Source organism: Candida theae, assembly GCF_024610275.1.
Source record: "Candida theae strain CBS 12239 chromosome Unknown scaffold19, whole genome shotgun sequence".
NCBI lineage: Eukaryota > Fungi > Ascomycota > Pichiomycetes > Serinales > Debaryomycetaceae > Lodderomyces > Lodderomyces theae.
The window spans coordinates 91,678-109,641 of NW_026261478.1; the positions used below are offsets into that span (position 1 = coordinate 91,678).

Sequence of the window (17,964 nt, forward strand, 5' to 3'; positions counted from 1 at the left end):
TATTAATTGTCTTGAATAGAAGAAATTGTTTCTGGTTGTTATTCCTAAAATAGAAAAAGTGGGTTTGAATATTGTTGTTACTCGTTAGCTTCAAATCAAAAACTTGTTTTTTTTTTTTTCATTTTGCACAATACAATAGCCCATTGATAAGCTAATGTAACCTGTCATGCATTTTTTCTTGTTAATATTATCTCAGAAGGATGCATTTGTGTGGGGAGGGAGGGTTGAGGAAACGAGGATGGTTTTATCATGGCTGGTCGAAGGAACTGAAGTACAAACACAAATCAAACAAAAAGCCTAAATTCACTGACACAAAGCTTTATCCCAGACCAAACTTGAAGTAACATTTTCAATGCACCATATTACATGTAAGGGATACAGTGTTGCTTTGCTGGAGGCGGAGGAGAGAAAAGGATAAAGTCACTACTCAAACGAAAAGATGCATGAAAATACTACGAAAGAGATTTGCTTAAAGAGAGCAATGTTCCATTCAATTTATTTTTATTTGTTATTTTATATTCATTATAATGTTTTCCATAAACTTCAAAAAAAAAAAAAACAAAAAAAAAAAAAGGGGGGCAAACGTATACTACTAGTTACTTTCCTAATTGGGAAACATAATTACCAAAAGTTATGTACAACGAGTTAAATGATTTTTATCAAACACTGGGTGTAGAGGGAAAACAACTACGTCATAACTAGGCAACCATCATACACTAAGCAACACCAACTGAGTACAACAAATTGGAGGTGACGCAAATGCTGAAGTACATTCAAATCGGAACCTTCTCATAACAGTGTCCGCTACAATTAGCAGTGCACCACCCCCACCTTTTATGAACCTCTAATTATTTTTTTTCTTTTTTTCGCTCTAACCAATTTTTCCTCATCACCACTGATGCTACTGCCGTTTCTGTAGTTAATGTAGTTTCTGTAGCTAATGTAAGGCGTTTGGGTGAAGGAAATAGTGGTTCTCAGTTAAAAGTCATCCGACTTGTATCTTTCTCTTCATTCATTGTTGCACTGAGATTACAATCACACAACTATAAACGACTATAAGTTCTAGTTCTTTGGCTTTTTAGTTGGCGGTCTGTCATCTCCTTCATCTTCTTCATCTCCACTGGATTCGGCGGCATCACTATCGAATTCTTCTGCAACATCGGAATCGGAACCGGATTGGAAGTCGTCGTCAGCATCCTCATCATCATCGTCAGCACTTCCCATGTCCACGTCATTGTCGTCAGCGTCCATGTCTGCTTCTTGTTCCAACGCCTTTGCCAATCTTTGCTTGGCAATCTTTTCCTCGTTCTTAACTCTAAGTCCTTTACCAACACAAAATTTCTCAATATTTTCTTGTTCCTCTCTCTCAATACTGCCAAAAACATGTTTCACAGTAGACCCAATAATGTTTACTTCCAAATCGAATGTTCTTGACGCAGATACGCCTCCTCCTGCTCTGGACAACCCAACACTACTAATTTCACTGTATGGAATGTAAAGAGTAGGTTTGGTCACAAACATAAAGCATCTTTCCAATGGATACAAATAACCTTCGGAAGCCTTAACTGAACACGAAATACCTGGTTGCAAAAATCTGGACTGGAACGAACCTGGTATCACCAACTTCTTCTCTGTTAAACCACGAAGACAGTGGGCCATGACAATATGTGTTGGAGCATCATAAGTCTTCTTCAACCTGTTTTTATACTTTTCTTCAAATTCCTCATCACTCAAGTTTAATTCCAACTCGGTCTCCTCATCTTTCACAAATTGCAAGACCAAGAATGGATACCTAGTCTGACCCTGTCTCAATGGTGGATCAATTTGCAAAATGATCAAGTGGTGAACCTCATCTGGTTTGGGTAACGAAAAGATACGTTCAATTTGATCATACTGGATTTTGTAATCATATGTTTTACCCCTCAACCTCAAAGAATTGGAGTACATGTCAATATCATATCGACCTCTTGGTGTGAGAAACAATGCATCACCAAATGACACAATGGCTTCACCTGCAATTTGTCCAATGTCTGCCTTGTCCCTCAACTGCTCGTAAAATGCTTGTGCTGCGCTTTGTTCCGTTTCCAAGTTTTTTGCAATTACTTCTTCCTCCTCACCATCCTCATTCTTTACTGTAGTTGTTTCTTCCTCAAAAGTAGTTCCTGGCACATAAAACCTCATCTCAACCACTTCATCTCCCATTTTCTTGTTACTTTTCTCCAAATTAAGCTCGATGGCAACCTCATTTTTACCAGTTAAATTGGAGTTCGAAATGGCATCATAAGGAATTTCAAACGACGGTTTATTATTGACATTGAAAACTAGTTCGTTTCTAGCCAAATCTGTAGTTCCCCAATTCCATCCCCTCAACGAGTGCTCCTTGTGCTCCAAATTGACATGAAAATTCCGTGTCAATTCTTGCTTCAATTGTGCAAAGTCATCAGGATGGAATCCGTCCAACAGAACTACTCCCTTGTTCTTAGTCTGTATTCTCAACTCGTATCCCTTTGAGCCTCGTGACCACGTAGTGACTAATATCTCTTCACGAGGTAACAAGAATGTTTGCTGTTCTGGTGATGCTGAACCATTTGTTGCACTGGCACTTGCTTTCCATCCCAATCCCGAATCTGCTATACGCATACGACCAGATCCCCTGGACTGGTTGAAGAATATCCTCTCAAAATCAGTATTAACCATCGTGTATGTGTGCCGGTTATATCTCAAATCTGAGCAGTTGTTTGTTTGGGATCGCCGTTCAGTTCATTTCGCAATTTTTCAATGCTCTTTGAAAACGCGTCTTGTCTTGAATGCACGACTTTTTTTTTCTAATTCTTTTTTATAATGCAACTTACAAGTGAAGTAGAGTAGTACCACAGGTATTTATTCCGCTCAACCCATAATTGAGCTAAGGATGTCGCGGTTGGCTAGTGGTTGTTCGATCGGAAAACTCTCATAGACTGAATGTTTGTGATACTTGTTACCAAAGAAAACCGCATCATTTGCTTTTTAAAAAATTTTGTTAAAAATCTTATGCAAAATTTTTTTCCACAACGGCTTTGTCTGTTTCCTTGGTAACATCCGATGAAACTGGTACAGGCCCACCTAGCTTATGGAAAGACTTGGTTACCCGAATCAATCTTGCGTGTGAATAGGTTGATAACCGTTAACGGCACACTCTGTCTCGCTATTTAGTGGTCCAGTTGACACAAAAGGGACACCAAATTATGAATCATCGGTTAGAGACAAAAAAGAAACGGACAAAAGACAAAAAAAAAACAAAAAAAAAAAAAAGAAAAAGTACAAGAACATACAAGTGTACAACTGAAAAATATTGCCAAACAAATTACTCATTTTTTCTTTCATTTCTATAACTTACTTCTCTGAGCGATGGTCAAGAAAGCAGGAGTTTTAGGAGCCACTGGTTCCGTAGGACAAAGATTCATACTATTATTGTCGCAGCATCCCGAATTTAAAATCCATGCATTGGGTGCCTCCTCTAGGTCAGCAGGTAAAGCTTATAAGGACGCTGTAAGCTGGAAACAAACAGACATATTACCAGAGACGGCACAAAACGTAGTCGTGCAAACTTGTGAACCAGAAGGCAACTTCAAAGAATGTGACATCGTCTTCTCCGGATTGGATTCAGACGTTGCTGGTGAAGTTGAGAAAAAGTTTGTTGAGGCAGGTTTGGCAGTTGTGTCCAACGCAAAGAACTACAGAAGAGAAAAGGATGTTCCTTTGGTTGTTCCAATTGTAAATCCCGAACACTTGGATATTATAGAAAACAAAGTCAAGAACGCCAAGGCCGAAGGAAAGAAGACTGGTTATCTCATCTGCATCTCCAATTGTTCCACAGCTGGTTTGGTTGCCCCATTGAAACCATTGGTAGAAAAGTTTGGTCCAATTGACGCATTAACTGCAACTACATTGCAGGCCATTTCCGGTGCCGGATTCTCTCCTGGTGTATCTGGTATGGACATTTTGGACAATATAGTCCCATATATTAGTGGAGAGGAAGACAAGTTGGAATGGGAGACAAAGAAAATCCTCGGATTACTCAACAAAGAAGGAACTGAAGTCGTAAACATACCTGACGAGGACATGAAAGTGAGTGCTCAATGTAACCGTGTTCCAGTTATAGATGGACACACCGAGTGTATCTCGCTTAGATTTGTCAAGAGACCACCTCCATCTGTCGAGGATGTCAAGAAGGCTTTGAGAGAATACGAATGTGATGCAGCTAAACTAGGTTGTCATTCAGCACCAAAGCAAACAATTCACGTCTTGGAACAAGCTGACAGGCCACAACCCAGATTAGATAGGGAGAGAGACAATGGATATGGAGTGTCCGTGGGAAGAATCAGAGAAGATTCATTATTGGACTTCAAGATGGTTGTTTTGTCCCACAATACTGTCATTGGTGCTGCTGGGTCCGGTATTTTGATTGCAGAAATCTTGAATGCCAAGGGTTTAATTTAAATTGCAAAGAAAGTGTATGTGGTAAGTACCTACATAGCAATGAACGTGTTTCTGAGTTTCAATCTTTTATAACTTCCATTCAAGTATTTTTTTATTTTATTTTTTCTTTTTTTTTTTTTTTGCAACTGGGTCGATAACTGGGCCAGTTTTTGTTGCATCGCGCCAAACAGAAAACACATACTGCTCCCCCTCCTCCCACCATCAATTGTTCTGCCAATGACAAATGCTCATTTCGTTTCACAATTAATAGAACTCACAGATGACAACTTGGATGAGCACATATTTGAATTGTATTCCGAAAGCTCCCCGCCAGACAATTTGGGATTCGTCAACAAGAGGTCCGATGAGATAGCCATCACAATTCCGGATTGTAATATCGATCTCACAGTGAGACAGTCAATTTCACAGTTGTCCTCAAAGCACACAAATAGCACCACTGGATACATATGTTGGAACACTTCTGTCCACATGGTTGATTGGCTATTTTCGCCCACATGCCCATTCAAGTTATTCAAGTCCCAAGTGCTCTTAGAATTAGGTACTGGCGTGGGCGGCATTTGTGCATCGACCTTGCTGAAACAAGTAGGTCACTATATCGCAACTGATCAGAAGCATATCTTGAAACTATTGAAGGAGAATATAATAACCAATGTGTCTAGCTTCCAAAGCTCAACTCTACCGAGTTCTTCTGAGAATCTGAAAGTCAAAATCGACGTAATCGAATTCGACTGGGAGGAGACTGAAGTTGGCTGTTTTAATCTTGCAATGCTCGAAACACGACAAGTGGATGTAGTACTTGCTTGTGACACCATTTACAACGAATATTTGGTGGGACCATTTATAAATGCACTTCAATCCCTTCTACATGGAGATTCTTGTGCTTTGGTTGCTATCCAGTTGAGAGATTCCATAACCATGGAGCGCTTTGTTTCAGAGTTGGTGCATGCTGATGGACTAAGAACGTATGTAGTCCCGCTAACTTTGCTAAATGAAGGTCTACGACGAGGATTTCATATCTACTACGTTTCAAAAGATTCGAAACTATAGTTGAAATATGTTGTCATTATGAGTTAAGTTTCGTATCTTCACCCAGCCCAGCTTTTGTTGTTTTTTTTTTCCACCTCTGAGTATCAGCCACCCGATCTAATTGTGAGTGTGTGGAATTGGATGGGGATCAGTTGACTGTGATAGCCTTTTTTATCAAAACTCTTCATCTTCAAAAAAAAAAAAAAAAATCAAAAAAACAAAATCGATCCGAAAGTGCTAGTGCTATATTTCTTCATTCACACCCGGCATTTTTACGACACACCAGACACATCTTGTGTCTACACTCTCTTTTCATCTTGTATATATACAACTCGCCAAAGACATGTCATTCACAACACAGACTGGCGTGCCGACGAATTTTAACTTCCTCAATGTTCAAGCAAACGACAACCACGAATTTAAATCAACGCCAACAAATTGGAACGCATTGAATGGTAATATCGCTTCTGAAGCAGGAAATGGTCAAGCAGACTCTGCAACCTCACTGAACAATAGGAATTTTCAGCCTGCCAAAAAGTCGCAAAAGGCTATGAACTCAAATGCATATAATACGGAGTCAAAAGAGGCTAGTTCGTTTTCAAGTAAAAGTAATGCAACTTCATTAACGAAGAAGGGAACTTTTCAGAATGGACATTGTCAGTCTTATTCCTCCGAGGAAGTATCCAAAACTGGACCGCTTTTTCCAAGTCCCGAAGAATTCGGATTTCAACGAGTTAAGAAAGGCATACCGCCACGACCGACTCCCAACTACTTCTTGACCCAACCAAAATGTCTCCATACCCCTGTATATGTTCAAAGTGAGTGGGACAGACAAAACCAAATTAAGATGGAGCAAATGGAATCTGCAAATCAAGGTAAAGACTACCAAGGGCTATACGAGGATTTGCAAAAACTCCGAGAGACTGAACGGAAAGAAATGGAAAAATTGGGACTTGTCGATGCTGAAAATACAGCGAAACATCTAAATGAGGCTATAGCATTTCAAGGAACGTGTCTGGACATGTGTCCCGTATTTGAGAGAGTACGAAGGCAGTTGGAAAATAATGTCAACATGTTGGAGAGAGATCCAACGACTAATAAAATAACGAAGGAGAAAGCTGTGAAAGCATTTTCAAGGCCCGCTGCTGGTCAACCACCACCATTACCTTCTGAAGTCAGGCCACCCCACGTTTTGAAAACTACATTGGATTATTTAATCGACAATGTTGTCGGCAAACTACCAGATTCCCACTCATTTCTTTGGGATAGGACAAGATCGATTAGACAAGATTTCACTTACCAAAACAGTTTTGGCCCTGAAGCAGTGGATTGTAATGAGCGTATTGTCCGCATACATTTATTGTCGCTCCATATCATGGCGGGAAGCGATGTGGAATTTTCTCAACAACAAGAATTGGAGCAATTTAACAAGGCCTTGCAGACATTGATGGAAATATACCAGGACGTGAGAAATAATGGTGGCAGCTCACCGAATGAGGCAGAATTCCGTGCATACCATTTACTCAGTCATATCCGGGATCCAGAATTGGAGAGACAAATACAAAACCTTCCGGAACACATCTTCCAAGATGAAAGAGTACAATTGGCATTAAAATTCAGAAAAATCATTTCGCAAAACAATATCGTTGAACGTGGTGTAACCAATCTAATAGGTGCATTGGATTTGTATGTGGAGTTTTTCAGAGTTGTATATAGCGACACAACTCCTTTGTTAATGGCATGTTTGTTAGAAACCCATTTCAGCGAGATTAGGTTTTACGCCTTAAAAGCGATGTCGAGGAGTTTCCATACACGAGGCAAGCCCTACCAAATGGACACACTTAGGAACCTATTAGGGTTTGACCTGAGTGATAAATTCATGAAATTTTTGAAATATTATGAGATAGACGTTGTCATTGAAGATGGAGAGACATTGGTTGATTTGTTCAACAAGGACAAGCTTGAAAAACAATACAAGCTCAATTCATTTTACGACAAACCAAAGTACCCGCCAGTATATTCATCGCAATTGGATCGGAAACTCAAAGGGACTGACTTAAAGGCAATCATCAATAGTGGCGTTCCAAACCAAACTTTTCACTTGAAGTCGAAGAATGAAGTACTTGCAACTACAAAGAGGTCTATTTCCAACCCAGTTGCAACCAGTTTCAAACCAGACTCCACGACATTCACTGCTATAACTCCTGTTGCTGATGCACTCAAACCAAGCGAGGTAAAATTTTCTCCCACACCCCCTCCGGACAAGGCGAAGCCTAATCTAGAGAAGGATGTTTTTTCGCAACCAAAAGTTCAAGCAACCACATCCAGTTTTGGGTATGCTACAAATACACAACCCAACTTTCAATTCGGCGTAGCCAATGATGCTATTGTGGATATGAGGACGAAAAGTTCACCTGTTCCCAATAAGAATTTAATTGCGGAGAAACCAAAGATAGACTTTTCCTTTAGCAAGCCATTTGGAACACCAGAAGTGGCTTCAGGTAGGCTCCGCGAGGCTGCTACAATACCAGAGACTAAATCTCGTTCATTGTTTCTGGCCAAAGAGGCTGATCAAGTGCCACTGAGTCAAATCTTGTCTACCAAAATAGAGTCTCTGGCATTACCAATAACTTCCAAAAAGTTGGCGGATCATCATTTATATCGAGGGGCAGTTGAAGAAGTTGTTAACCAATACTTGGCTAATATGGTTGATTCAGAAACAAAGTCGGTTTTGGCGAGTGTTCTTTTCAGACACAATGCTGAGGTTCAGCGTTTCAATATCATCAAAACTTTGGAAGACGAGTTATTTTCAGCATTCGTTGCCGAAAGCACCTATCAGTGCACGTTGGAAGCAGCTGCAACATACACGCGTGACCTTTTCCTCAAGAAACAGGCCGTTTCTTGGTTGGCAAAGAGAGCCAGAGAGTGTGTGACCTCGTACAGGTCTAAGCAAGCAAAGAGAAACGAGCTTGAATCTGTTAGGTTTGGGAACCCATTAAAAAGAAGATCAAGTAGTGATGTACTGAGATTGAGCACACCTGGTAAAAAGCATAGGCATGATTTAACAGCAACTGACTTTGTGAAAAAGCAAGCGGAGATGAAACGGTTGTGGGAACCTTTGAATTTGAAGAAGTTTGCCGATACGTGCACATCCAAAGTTTCTCTCACCATAGCGGAGAACAATATAAAACTCAAATGGTTGTTGGTGGTGGAGGATTGGGAGAGCCAGTATTCAAAATGGTTAATTGCAAAATTCGGGTTGAAAGCAAACATGAAAAAGATGGTGTATGAAAACATGGTTGAAAGTGACAAGGTTGATTTAGAAATTACCAGTTTGCCGAGAAAAGAATTTCTTACAAAGGACTTTTTTCATGATTGTAGCTTCATTTTATTTGAATGTGGGTTGTGTTCCGAGTCCAGTCAGACAATTGAAAGTAAGTTGTCAAGTGATGCAAAAGTTTTGAAAAAGATCATTTCAATGTGCGAGAGGTATACCTATTATAAACCTAGTATTCTCATTTTGTTTTGGAATGCTACTCAATCAGAAATCACAACTGATCGAGCCATACAATTACTCAACTTGGAGCAAACACCGTCCACAAAGACGATAAAAGATCTCATTTTCTGTGACATGGCCAATGAAAGTAATAGTATTAGCCAAGTACTTACACTGTCTGTGGAAAAGTTGGCAATGGATTTTGATGCTGGGTTGAGTGCGAGAGGAGTGAAGCATGCCATTAAAGTAAGAGAAAAGCGCAGAATGAGTCGTGTCAATGAAAAAATGGAACATATCGAACCGACTGGTGGTGGTGATAGCGTCGCCGAAAAGGCCAAGAAATTAATGGAAAATGCACGGAAGCTTCAAAAGTACGACTATCTCAATCGCGCAGTCAAACCAACTCCTACAACAAAACCTTCCAATCCAAATACAAGTATTGGTGACTTTGCCCATAAATCTTTGGCTCAAATAATTGCACACCGTGGAAACAGATACTACAACTCCAGCATATTCAGTCGTGATTCCACGTTTTTGAACACCTCGGTTATGTCCAACAATTCCGTTTTCAATAATTTTGGCAGGGGCGTTGTGCAAGAAAGTACGCCAAATGCGTCTTTTAGAAGGAAAGGAACAGATGAAACTGAGCTTGAAGAAGACACCGGTGACGATGACAAACTCCGTGAGTTGAGAAAATTAACCGCAAGTATCAGGAGTAAATACAAAAAAACAAACTCAGAGCATGTTTAGAAGTTTGTATAAATTCGAGGTTATTAAGTACTGGACAGTAATTTTGATCTGTAGTTTTATAAAGGTTCATACTCCAAGTGGAATCATTATTCTGCGGGTGTTTTTAGCTAAATCCGGAGCAAGAGAAAGAAAGTCTCCAAAGAAAATTAGTTTTGTCCAAATTATTGCCGTTTTTTTTTCTTTTTTTCGTTTGTGAAATAGTGGCCAACGAAAAGAAAATCATTTAATCGGACCAGAAGAAGAGGGCATACATTCAGTTACTCACAGACACCATCACCACCAGGAAAAGCACATTGTAATCAAACTACTCATCTTTCTTACAGGAACGCACGCAACCACTTCTATCCGAAAGATAATCTAGTCTGTGAGCAAGGAACAACAATGGATCTTTTGAAGGACGCTGCTAAGAACTTGAATCTCTATGAGGTCAAGGCTTATGTGCGTAAAGCACAAAATGGTACGTATTTTATCACAACCGAACCCCTTCAGCTTTAATGCGATTTACTAACTTAGCCTATAGTTGCGATGAATTACACTGAGATTGAATCGAAAGTTAGGGAGGCTACAAACAATGAGCCATGGGGTGCGCCCACAACTTTGATGGCACAGATTGCTTCGGCAACTTACAATTATAGAGAAAGAGAAGAGATTTTGGCATTCATTTTCCGTAGGTTTACAGAAAAGGCTGCCAATGAATGGAGACAGATTTACAAATCATTGCAATTGTTGGACTATTTGATTAAAAATGGTAGTGAGAGGATCATTGATGACGTGAGATCAAATCTTTCATTGATCCAAATGTTAAAGTCCTTCCATTACATAGATTCCAAAGGAAGAGATCAAGGAATCAATGTTAGAAATAAAGCAAAGAATTTGATTAGCTTTTTGAATGACGATGGTCTAATTAGAAGTGAACGGAAAAAGGCCAGAGCCAATCAAAAGAAATTTGGTGGTGTTTCATCGGCTGCGTTCGGTGGTGCATCGTCAATTGGAACTGGCTATGGTGGATCCTCTTCCACTTTTACTGATGTCGATGATGATGAGTTTACCAATAGGGTTTACGGTGATGGTGGTGTATACGGGGAGAGGTATGACGATCCAGCTTCAGCTTACCAAAATGGAGCAACGGGAAGTAGTGGGGATCAATTTGAAGAGTATGACGTGCAACCGACCACAAAGACGGCGGTGTCGAAGGCAACTACTAAAGCTTCGAGAGTGAATGCAGGCGCCGCAGCAAAGTCGAAAGCTCAGCCAAGGGAACCAGAAAACGACCTCTTGGGGGATTTGTTGGGGCTTGATACTGCTCCAAAGAATGATCTTTCTAAAAATTCTAATGAAGATGACGACGATGATTTTGACGATTTCCAAGCTGCCCCTTCACAATCGCAGAAAGGTAACAATTTGTCCACCAACTTGTCTAACTTGTATCATCCCCAACAACGGCAGCAGCAGCAATCGCAGCAATCACAAGCCATTCCTCAATTCCAACAATTTCCATCACAACTGAATGTTTTTTCTGGAAACGCAGGAATTTCTTCTACAGGTTCTTCATCTGCCGGACCTGCTAAAGCATCTAACAACGATGCCTTCTCAAATTTATTCCTGTCTGCAAAGACCAAAACGAGTGGACAAAAAGCAAGCGGCTCTCACCGAAACTCAGCTAAGACTTCGGCCACTGCCACCACCGCTACTGCTGCTGGTACCACTCCCGCTCATGCATCGTCGCAAAACGATGACCTTTTCGGTGACTTTAGTTCAAACAACCAATCTAATTCTGCTACGAAATCGAATGCTAACAGCACCGATGGCAAGCAAAACGGAGGAGACGTAGATTTGTTAAGTTTTTAGAGAGAGAGAGATAGTAATATAAAATTGTATACTGTGAACCTCTTGTTTAGTAATCGTTTTTGAACCCGGCAAGTGGAAAAACGTTCTCTTTGATTCTTACAAGCGGGAAAAAAAAAATAAAAAATGTTCTCATAGAAGTTATCCACTTAGCAACCTTTATACATCAAACCTCCCACTATGTTCAAAACTGTATTGACCAGAAGAGTTGTCAACCCCGCATCCGCACGGTTATTCTCAACCACTCCAAGTGTCCTCGGCACAAAAGTGTTTTTCAAAACTTCGATTGATGGAGAATTGCAACCACCAATCAAGTTTGAATTGTATGATGAGATTGTTCCCAAAACAGCTGAGAACTTTAAAGTCTTAGCCACTGGAGAAAAGGGCGTTGGATATAAGGGATCCATCTTCCACAGAGTCATTCCACAATTCATGTTGCAAGGAGGTGATTTTGAAACCGGAAAGGGATACGGGGGTTACTCTCCTATCCATGGTAAGAAGTTTGAAGATGAAAATTTCGAAAAGAAGCACAACAAACCTGGTTTATTGTCCATGGCCAATGCTGGACCAAACACCAATGGATCACAGTTTTTCATCACTACCGTTCAAACTCCTTGGTTAGATGGCCACCATGTCGTTTTTGGAGAAGTTATTGACGGGTACGACGTTGTGAAAAAAATTGAGAGTTACGGAACTCAATCAGGAACTCCAACCGCCAAGATTGTGATTGAAGAATCGGGAGTAGAGGAAGAGAAATAGGTTAAATAGTTTGTCTACACTCTTATAAACACTTCAAAACGGTTTTTATCAGTATTGTCGTTTAGTATTTGAAGATAGGGTCCTCATTCACCTTGATCAAATCTTTTGGTAACTTCCTTTTCAATTGTGACAATTTATCATAATCACCAGCCAAGATTCTGGAAATCACCAAATCGTCTCTTTCTCTTATTTCCTTAGCCGACTTGTTTTCATTGCTCAAAAACTCTTTAGCTTTTGCTGTGTCGCCGTGGAAGTATTCTTCCATAGCTCTCAATCTCAATTCTTTCTCTGCCCAATCAGGACCCTCGACCTCCCTAGCCTTCATCTGTGATGTGTATTTGACATAAAGCACATATGCGAAAACGGGCAATACGATGTAGAAGTAAGGAATTTCCCATCCCTCGGCCTTTGGTGTTTCTCTTATAATTTTCCATTTCAAGCTTCCTGTTTGGTCATCCTTGTAAGGAATCTTGTCAATAATCTTTCCTGCATCCTTTGTGACAAATTGGAAATGGTTCAAATCTTGCGAATTGTCTTCAAACAACTTTAATTGATCTCTGGACACTCCTGGTAATATATACTTCCATTCGGAGTGATTTCTTTTGTAGTATAAATTTTGCAATTCCCCTATAGTCTTGAATTCCTCATCGGAGGGGATTCTTGGTGTGCCGTCTGGGTTAGTGTAAACCCTCGTTACAGATGGCAAGGAGTCTAGTTTTTGACGAATATCTTGTTCCAATTGGAAATTAAACTTTCCTGGTTTGTACTTCAAAAGCGTCGAAAGGGGAAATTTAAAAGTGAACTTCATGGTTTATTCACTTTGTGATTGATGTGGCTGGGAAAATAAGTGAGGTGGTTGTGCTCGTTGAGCAGACGTTTTGGTGTTGCAAGGGTGGTTCACTGGTGAGTGATAGATATGCCAATGAGAGATTGTTTTCAGCAAAATTTTATTGGTTCGTTTTTCCACGCTCAGAGAGAAAAGAAAAAAAAAAATTTGAAGCGAGAGAGGAGTTTTGAAAAGTCTATGCCCTTGAAGTCGATAGATTTGTTGCTGCGAATCGTTACTTTTCGGAACGTTAATACCCCTCATTAGTACTTTTCAACTATACGCTGTATAACCTAACTCCATCAGTAGCCATATCAGAAAGCCTGGTGATTATTATTTCGTCAAAGTGATGAACAATGGTCACGTGACTCTTGATCCAATCAATGGCTCGAGACGCATCCCGTATCTGACGCTTGTTGGTTATATATTTTTTTCCTTAACGACTAGACCATGAGCTAATCACCGCATATTCAGTGACTTCGATGAGCCAAATCCTTTGAATCCCATTAGTTCATGCATGTCAGTATTTGCATTGTCGTCTGGTTCGTCCTGAACTTTCCTTTTCTTCCGATTTCGTTGAAGCTTGCGCTTTTCTGACCTACTCCTCCTCTTTTCCTCCTCAAACTTCTTTCTCATCTCTACTCTTTCTGCGAAAGACGGCCCTTCCGTAGATTGTAAGCTTTTCTCCTTCAAGCGGTTTGCAACCAAATTTTCCATAACTGTAACCACCTCCTTGAGGGTCGCTCGCCTAATACCCCCATCTAAAAGCTCCGTCTGCGTTGACTCGCCACTAGACTTGTTTTGTTGAAATACCTTGCCTACATGTTGCGGGGAGTTGAAATGGTCAATCAATGATAAATTGTCACGAAATGACAAATCACAAACAGGACAAACAAACCCAAATCTTTTCTTGCTTCCATATGTCGATGTGTTGCTTTTGTCTGGATTTATGAGGTTGAATTTCTGAACTGCATTGAGGGATTCCTCAAGGAGAGCGTCTCTCTGTTTGATATGGGTTTTTGAGTCATCTGTATGCTTATCAACTATGTAGTGTAATGGGGTTGTATCATGGACACTTTTCCTCTTCTTATCGTTGGCCTCTTGCGCATAAACATCCACATTCCACGTTTGTCGGCCATATTGGTCTATTGATTTTTTATCGTCTTTGGACATGGGAAAGTGATCAGTTAATGAATTGCCATCTGCAAAAACATCTTTCCCTTTTTTTTTTGAGTCAAACGCGTGTTCAACACAAGCAAGTACTTTTCTGCAGACAATGGGGTATGATGTCATCTCTATGATAAGAAAACCCAGCCACGTTGATCTGAGTGACAAACTTTCATCAACCCTAACTTCTGCAAAGGTGATTGCTGAAAAAGTCGAGAATGATCTCAAGTCTACAAAGTTTGAACTGGGCTGGGAAACGATCGGAACGCATTTGATTCGGAACGTTTCAACACCACAGGTGACAGGAGATAAGGTGAAAGTTGCAGCATTTGACTTGGATGGTACATTGATTACAACCAAATCCGGACTAAAGTTTGGGAAAGGGCCCACTGATTGGAAATGGTGGGGAAATTCCTCAACAAAAGTTCCAGAAGCTATAGCGAAACTTTACGAAACTGGGTATTTGATAGTCATATTTACAAATCAAGGATCGGTCGTTGTTAACCACGGTAGCAAGTCATATACTAATTTGAAAGCGAAATTGAGCCTTGTTTATAAAGAGTTTGTCAAGTTTGAAATAAAATCAATCTACATGTATGCTTCGCCGAAGAAACCACTGAAGGGCCACACGTCAAGCGATGAAAAGCACAAACTGACGCGGAAGCCGGAAATAGGAATGTGGCAAGACTTGGAAGCTGTTTTGACCGAGCAAGGGAAAATCATCGACTACGAAGCCAGTTTTTTCGTTGGGGATGCAGCGGGTAGAAGAAATGACTTTCTGAATAGCGACTTGAAATTTGCGCAGAATGCAAAGATAGATTTCAAAACTCCTGAGGAGTTTTTCGAGGAATGATAGGGATTCGTGACAGTAATTTACTACTTACAGGTGTATATACTTACAAGAGTTGCGACTTCCCTCTCTCTAGTAATCCTCCAACATGATTTCCTCAAACTTTGCGTCCATCTCATCATGCTTGGAAACTAAAGTTTTCGACTTACCAACTGAATCGAAATATCCTTCGACATTCTTAATGCTTCTTACCTCCGCGTCAGTTTTGAATTTCGGGAGCTCATTCAACATATCAAAATGCATCACCAAGCACTTGCTAATATCAGACACGTCATTTTCAAATTTGATGGCTTCACCAGTAGTTTGAGGATAGTTTTTGATAATATAGTTGGTGTCAAAAGTACCTTCTCTCGTGTTTATCAAAAATTGGATATGGTTTTTCAATATTGCCGTGATTAATCCAGGAGGGTAAGGTTTATGAGTGGCATCTAAATCATTGAGCAAAGCAGAATACCGCTTACCTTCGTCAGCTTTCTCTTCGGCAACCAACTTTGATGGATCAAGAACAACAATCTTCCTCGAGGGGTCGGCCTTCTTCAAGCTAGACTGGATCTTGTCCAATTCCTCATTTGAGTATATATAAGGTATGACATAGAACTTGTACTTTGAATTCAAATCCGGTCCAATAAGTTTGTGTCTTCTCTTGATTCCCGTGCTTTGCTCATATTCTTGGAATTCTCGCTCTGTCATGTATTGCTTTGGCTTCTTCTTATCTACCTGGCCGGTAACGAACCAAATAGCAACCCACGATACTGCCACAACGTATGCAATGTATCTAATTCTTGGTTCCTTTTTAGCCTTGGATAGGTCTTTGTGAACAATTACATAATTTCTGTGGCAGGCCTGGAAAGGAGCCCTAGAGGTCTGTTTTAAATTGAGCTGAAGTCTTTGACCAATTGTTGTTCTTCCTAATTGTGCCAATCGAAACATGGATATGAGATGAAGAGTGTGCCGAAGTCAAATGAGGTTTTCCGAAAAAGAAAAACAATGTTAAATGAACTCAAGTCAAAAATCTTCAAAATTTTTTTTTCTTTTGTTTTTTTTTTTGTTTTTTTTTTTTCACAACCTTGAACCATCGATACTAGACCTATACCCAAACCACACATTATGCCAACTTCCTTGGTTACCTTATCCAGCTTCTGTGCCCATATAAAAAACTGCCTCAATGTCACGTTAGCTAAAACCGCAGTTCCATACAACAGAACCAACTTACAAGTGGCGATCCAATTATACAACCAGGGTTTCATTTCAGGAATACAACGAGGATCAAATACGGGACCTGACTTGGTACCTACAGACGTTACACCAGATAATGTAAACACGAGGAGGATATGGTTGGACTTGAAGTACAGAAACAACTTACCAGTGATATCAAAAATTGAAATGGTGTCCAAGCCAAGTAAAAAAGTGGAACTAAGTGCAGAGGACGTAAAGACATTGGCCTCGGGAATGAAGGTGAGGAGAATCGATCAGTTACAGCCTGCCGAATGTTTATTCATCGAGCACGAGAACCAACTTTATGAAATCAATGATGCTGCAAAGAAAGGATTGGGTGGCCAAGCTTTGTTTAGGGTGAGGTAAAAGAGTACATAATTTTAGATGGCTTGTAAATATATATTATCGCTGAGGATATATACGGTGATCTCTTCAGAATGCTGCTTTGGTTGAGTTAGGATTACTCCAGCTTCTCATATCAACCTGCCAGCCTTTCCATATCATCAATTTCTCTCTAAAGTCTTCAGTTGAGCTGAATTTGCTCAAGTTCTGCTGCGATGACGATGCGTAGTCATTGGTGGTGAATAGTGGCTTTGCCGGCTGGTATGTTGAAGGGGCTTGGGATGTTGCCGTTGAGTTGGGAAGCAGGGATTGAGATAACGATGCAGCTTGTTTCTTCAATTGCTCATTTTCAAGCTGTAAATCGGAAATTGTATCATCGAGATCCATCCTTGAGAGCTTAAGATCCTTGACTTCTTTCCTTAACGCGGCAATGGTCTTCTTTTGATCCTCGATTGTCTTTTGTAACTCTTCAATCACCAGAGAGTCGGATTTGATCGAGTCCAAGTCATGAGATGATTTGGGATCTGCTGTAGATGGCGTTTGGTTCTCGTCAACTTTGTCTGTGGTAGATTCACTAAGCTTAGCGCTTTCCCCCGTCGATGCTGGAGAATTGGCACCCTTTTCTGTACTTGCAGCAACCTTTTCTGCATTCGATTCCGTTTGTGGTTTCTCTTCCTCAGCGGAGCTCTCTTTATGCTCAGTCTCTGTAGCGGCATCTACCAGCTTCTTCAAATCCCCAGACTTCTTTTCCTCAGTTGCGTTATCTTCATTTCCGATACTGGTACCAGGCGCAGATATAGCAAGTTTATCTTCTTCGATCCCCGGAGTCTCCTCTCTACTCTCGTTGGCGTCATTATCCTCCGCATCCCCACTTGCGTCGCCTTTCTTTGCCTTCTTTTTCTTGTCCTTCTTCTTCTTCTTTTTCATCTCCTCAAATTTCTTTCTGGCTGCTTCCAACCTTTGCTCCTTGGTCAATTCTGAGTCCTCGTCATTGGTAGTTGGATTTGCATCCGTCTCAGACATGTTGTGGTATAGGTCTAAATGATCAGTGACTTGTTTTGCGTCGGAATTTTGGGTCCAACTCACTCGTTATTTTTTCTTTGTTCAAATATGATTTTGGTAATAGAGCTACCGAGTATTGCAACATGGACTGGATCTTGCACCAACTTCACCAATCTGGGTCTTGGTCTATATCTAAACAGAAATTAC

The 17,964-nt window shown here is 40.4% G+C and overlaps 12 protein-coding genes across 12 annotated transcripts; 7 read left to right on the top strand and 5 right to left on the bottom strand. All coding sequences in view use genetic code 12, as the record gives it.

Annotated features, from left to right (window-relative positions):
- Window positions 1-1,062: 1,062 nt before the first annotated feature.
- On the bottom strand, window positions 1,063-2,640 carry POB3 (FACT complex subunit; the record flags this gene model as incomplete). Its single annotated transcript, XM_051754001.1, has 1 exon — window positions 1,063-2,640. The coding sequence occupies one exon, from the start codon at window positions 2,638-2,640 to the stop codon at window positions 1,063-1,065; it is 1,578 nt and encodes a 525-aa protein (XP_051607024.1).
- Window positions 2,641-3,387: 747 nt separating this feature from the next.
- On the top strand, window positions 3,388-4,479 carry HOM2 (aspartate-semialdehyde dehydrogenase; the record flags this gene model as incomplete). Its single annotated transcript, XM_051754003.1, has 1 exon — window positions 3,388-4,479. The coding sequence occupies one exon, from the start codon at window positions 3,388-3,390 to the stop codon at window positions 4,477-4,479; it is 1,092 nt and encodes a 363-aa protein (XP_051607025.1).
- A 216-nt stretch (window positions 4,480-4,695) lies between these two features.
- On the top strand, window positions 4,696-5,526 carry KGF57_004489 (S-adenosylmethionine-dependent methyltransferase; the record flags this gene model as incomplete). Its single annotated transcript, XM_051754004.1, has 1 exon — window positions 4,696-5,526. The coding sequence occupies one exon, from the start codon at window positions 4,696-4,698 to the stop codon at window positions 5,524-5,526; it is 831 nt and encodes a 276-aa protein (XP_051607026.1).
- Window positions 5,527-5,848: 322 nt separating this feature from the next.
- Window positions 5,849-9,751, top strand: SAC3 (Sac3p; the record flags this gene model as incomplete). Its single annotated transcript, XM_051754005.1, has 1 exon — window positions 5,849-9,751. One exon carries the CDS (start codon window positions 5,849-5,851, stop codon window positions 9,749-9,751), a length of 3,903 nt encoding a protein of 1,300 aa, XP_051607027.1.
- A 381-nt stretch (window positions 9,752-10,132) lies between these two features.
- Window positions 10,133-11,599, top strand: ENT3 (Ent3p; the record flags this gene model as incomplete). The annotated part of the gene is made up of 2 exons (XM_051754006.1): window positions 10,133-10,208; window positions 10,272-11,599. The coding sequence occupies 2 exons, from the start codon at window positions 10,133-10,135 to the stop codon at window positions 11,597-11,599; spliced, it is 1,404 nt and encodes a 467-aa protein (XP_051607028.1).
- Window positions 11,600-11,776: 177 nt separating this feature from the next.
- On the top strand, window positions 11,777-12,355 carry CPR3 (peptidylprolyl isomerase; the record flags this gene model as incomplete). The annotated part of the gene is made up of 1 exon (XM_051754007.1): window positions 11,777-12,355. The coding sequence occupies one exon, from the start codon at window positions 11,777-11,779 to the stop codon at window positions 12,353-12,355; it is 579 nt and encodes a 192-aa protein (XP_051607029.1).
- A 61-nt stretch (window positions 12,356-12,416) lies between these two features.
- On the bottom strand, window positions 12,417-13,163 carry KGF57_004493 (uncharacterized protein; the record flags this gene model as incomplete). The annotated part of the gene is made up of 1 exon (XM_051754008.1): window positions 12,417-13,163. The coding sequence occupies one exon, from the start codon at window positions 13,161-13,163 to the stop codon at window positions 12,417-12,419; it is 747 nt and encodes a 248-aa protein (XP_051607030.1).
- Window positions 13,164-13,640: 477 nt separating this feature from the next.
- Window positions 13,641-14,354, bottom strand: KGF57_004494 (U4/U6-U5 snRNP complex subunit; the record flags this gene model as incomplete). Its single annotated transcript, XM_051754009.1, has 1 exon — window positions 13,641-14,354. The coding sequence occupies one exon, from the start codon at window positions 14,352-14,354 to the stop codon at window positions 13,641-13,643; it is 714 nt and encodes a 237-aa protein (XP_051607031.1).
- A 103-nt stretch (window positions 14,355-14,457) lies between these two features.
- On the top strand, window positions 14,458-15,201 carry KGF57_004495 (polynucleotide 3'-phosphatase; the record flags this gene model as incomplete). Its single annotated transcript, XM_051754010.1, has 1 exon — window positions 14,458-15,201. One exon carries the CDS (start codon window positions 14,458-14,460, stop codon window positions 15,199-15,201), a length of 744 nt encoding a protein of 247 aa, XP_051607032.1.
- Window positions 15,202-15,270: 69 nt separating this feature from the next.
- KGF57_004496 (uncharacterized protein) lies at window positions 15,271-16,128 on the bottom strand (the record flags this gene model as incomplete). Its single annotated transcript, XM_051754011.1, has 1 exon — window positions 15,271-16,128. The coding sequence occupies one exon, from the start codon at window positions 16,126-16,128 to the stop codon at window positions 15,271-15,273; it is 858 nt and encodes a 285-aa protein (XP_051607033.1).
- A 177-nt stretch (window positions 16,129-16,305) lies between these two features.
- Window positions 16,306-16,779, top strand: KGF57_004497 (mitochondrial 37S ribosomal protein MRPS8; the record flags this gene model as incomplete). The annotated part of the gene is made up of 1 exon (XM_051754012.1): window positions 16,306-16,779. The coding sequence occupies one exon, from the start codon at window positions 16,306-16,308 to the stop codon at window positions 16,777-16,779; it is 474 nt and encodes a 157-aa protein (XP_051607034.1).
- Window positions 16,780-16,845: 66 nt separating this feature from the next.
- KGF57_004498 (uncharacterized protein) lies at window positions 16,846-17,778 on the bottom strand (the record flags this gene model as incomplete). The annotated part of the gene is made up of 1 exon (XM_051754015.1): window positions 16,846-17,778. The coding sequence occupies one exon, from the start codon at window positions 17,776-17,778 to the stop codon at window positions 16,846-16,848; it is 933 nt and encodes a 310-aa protein (XP_051607035.1).
- Between the last annotated feature and the right edge of the window lie 186 nt (window positions 17,779-17,964).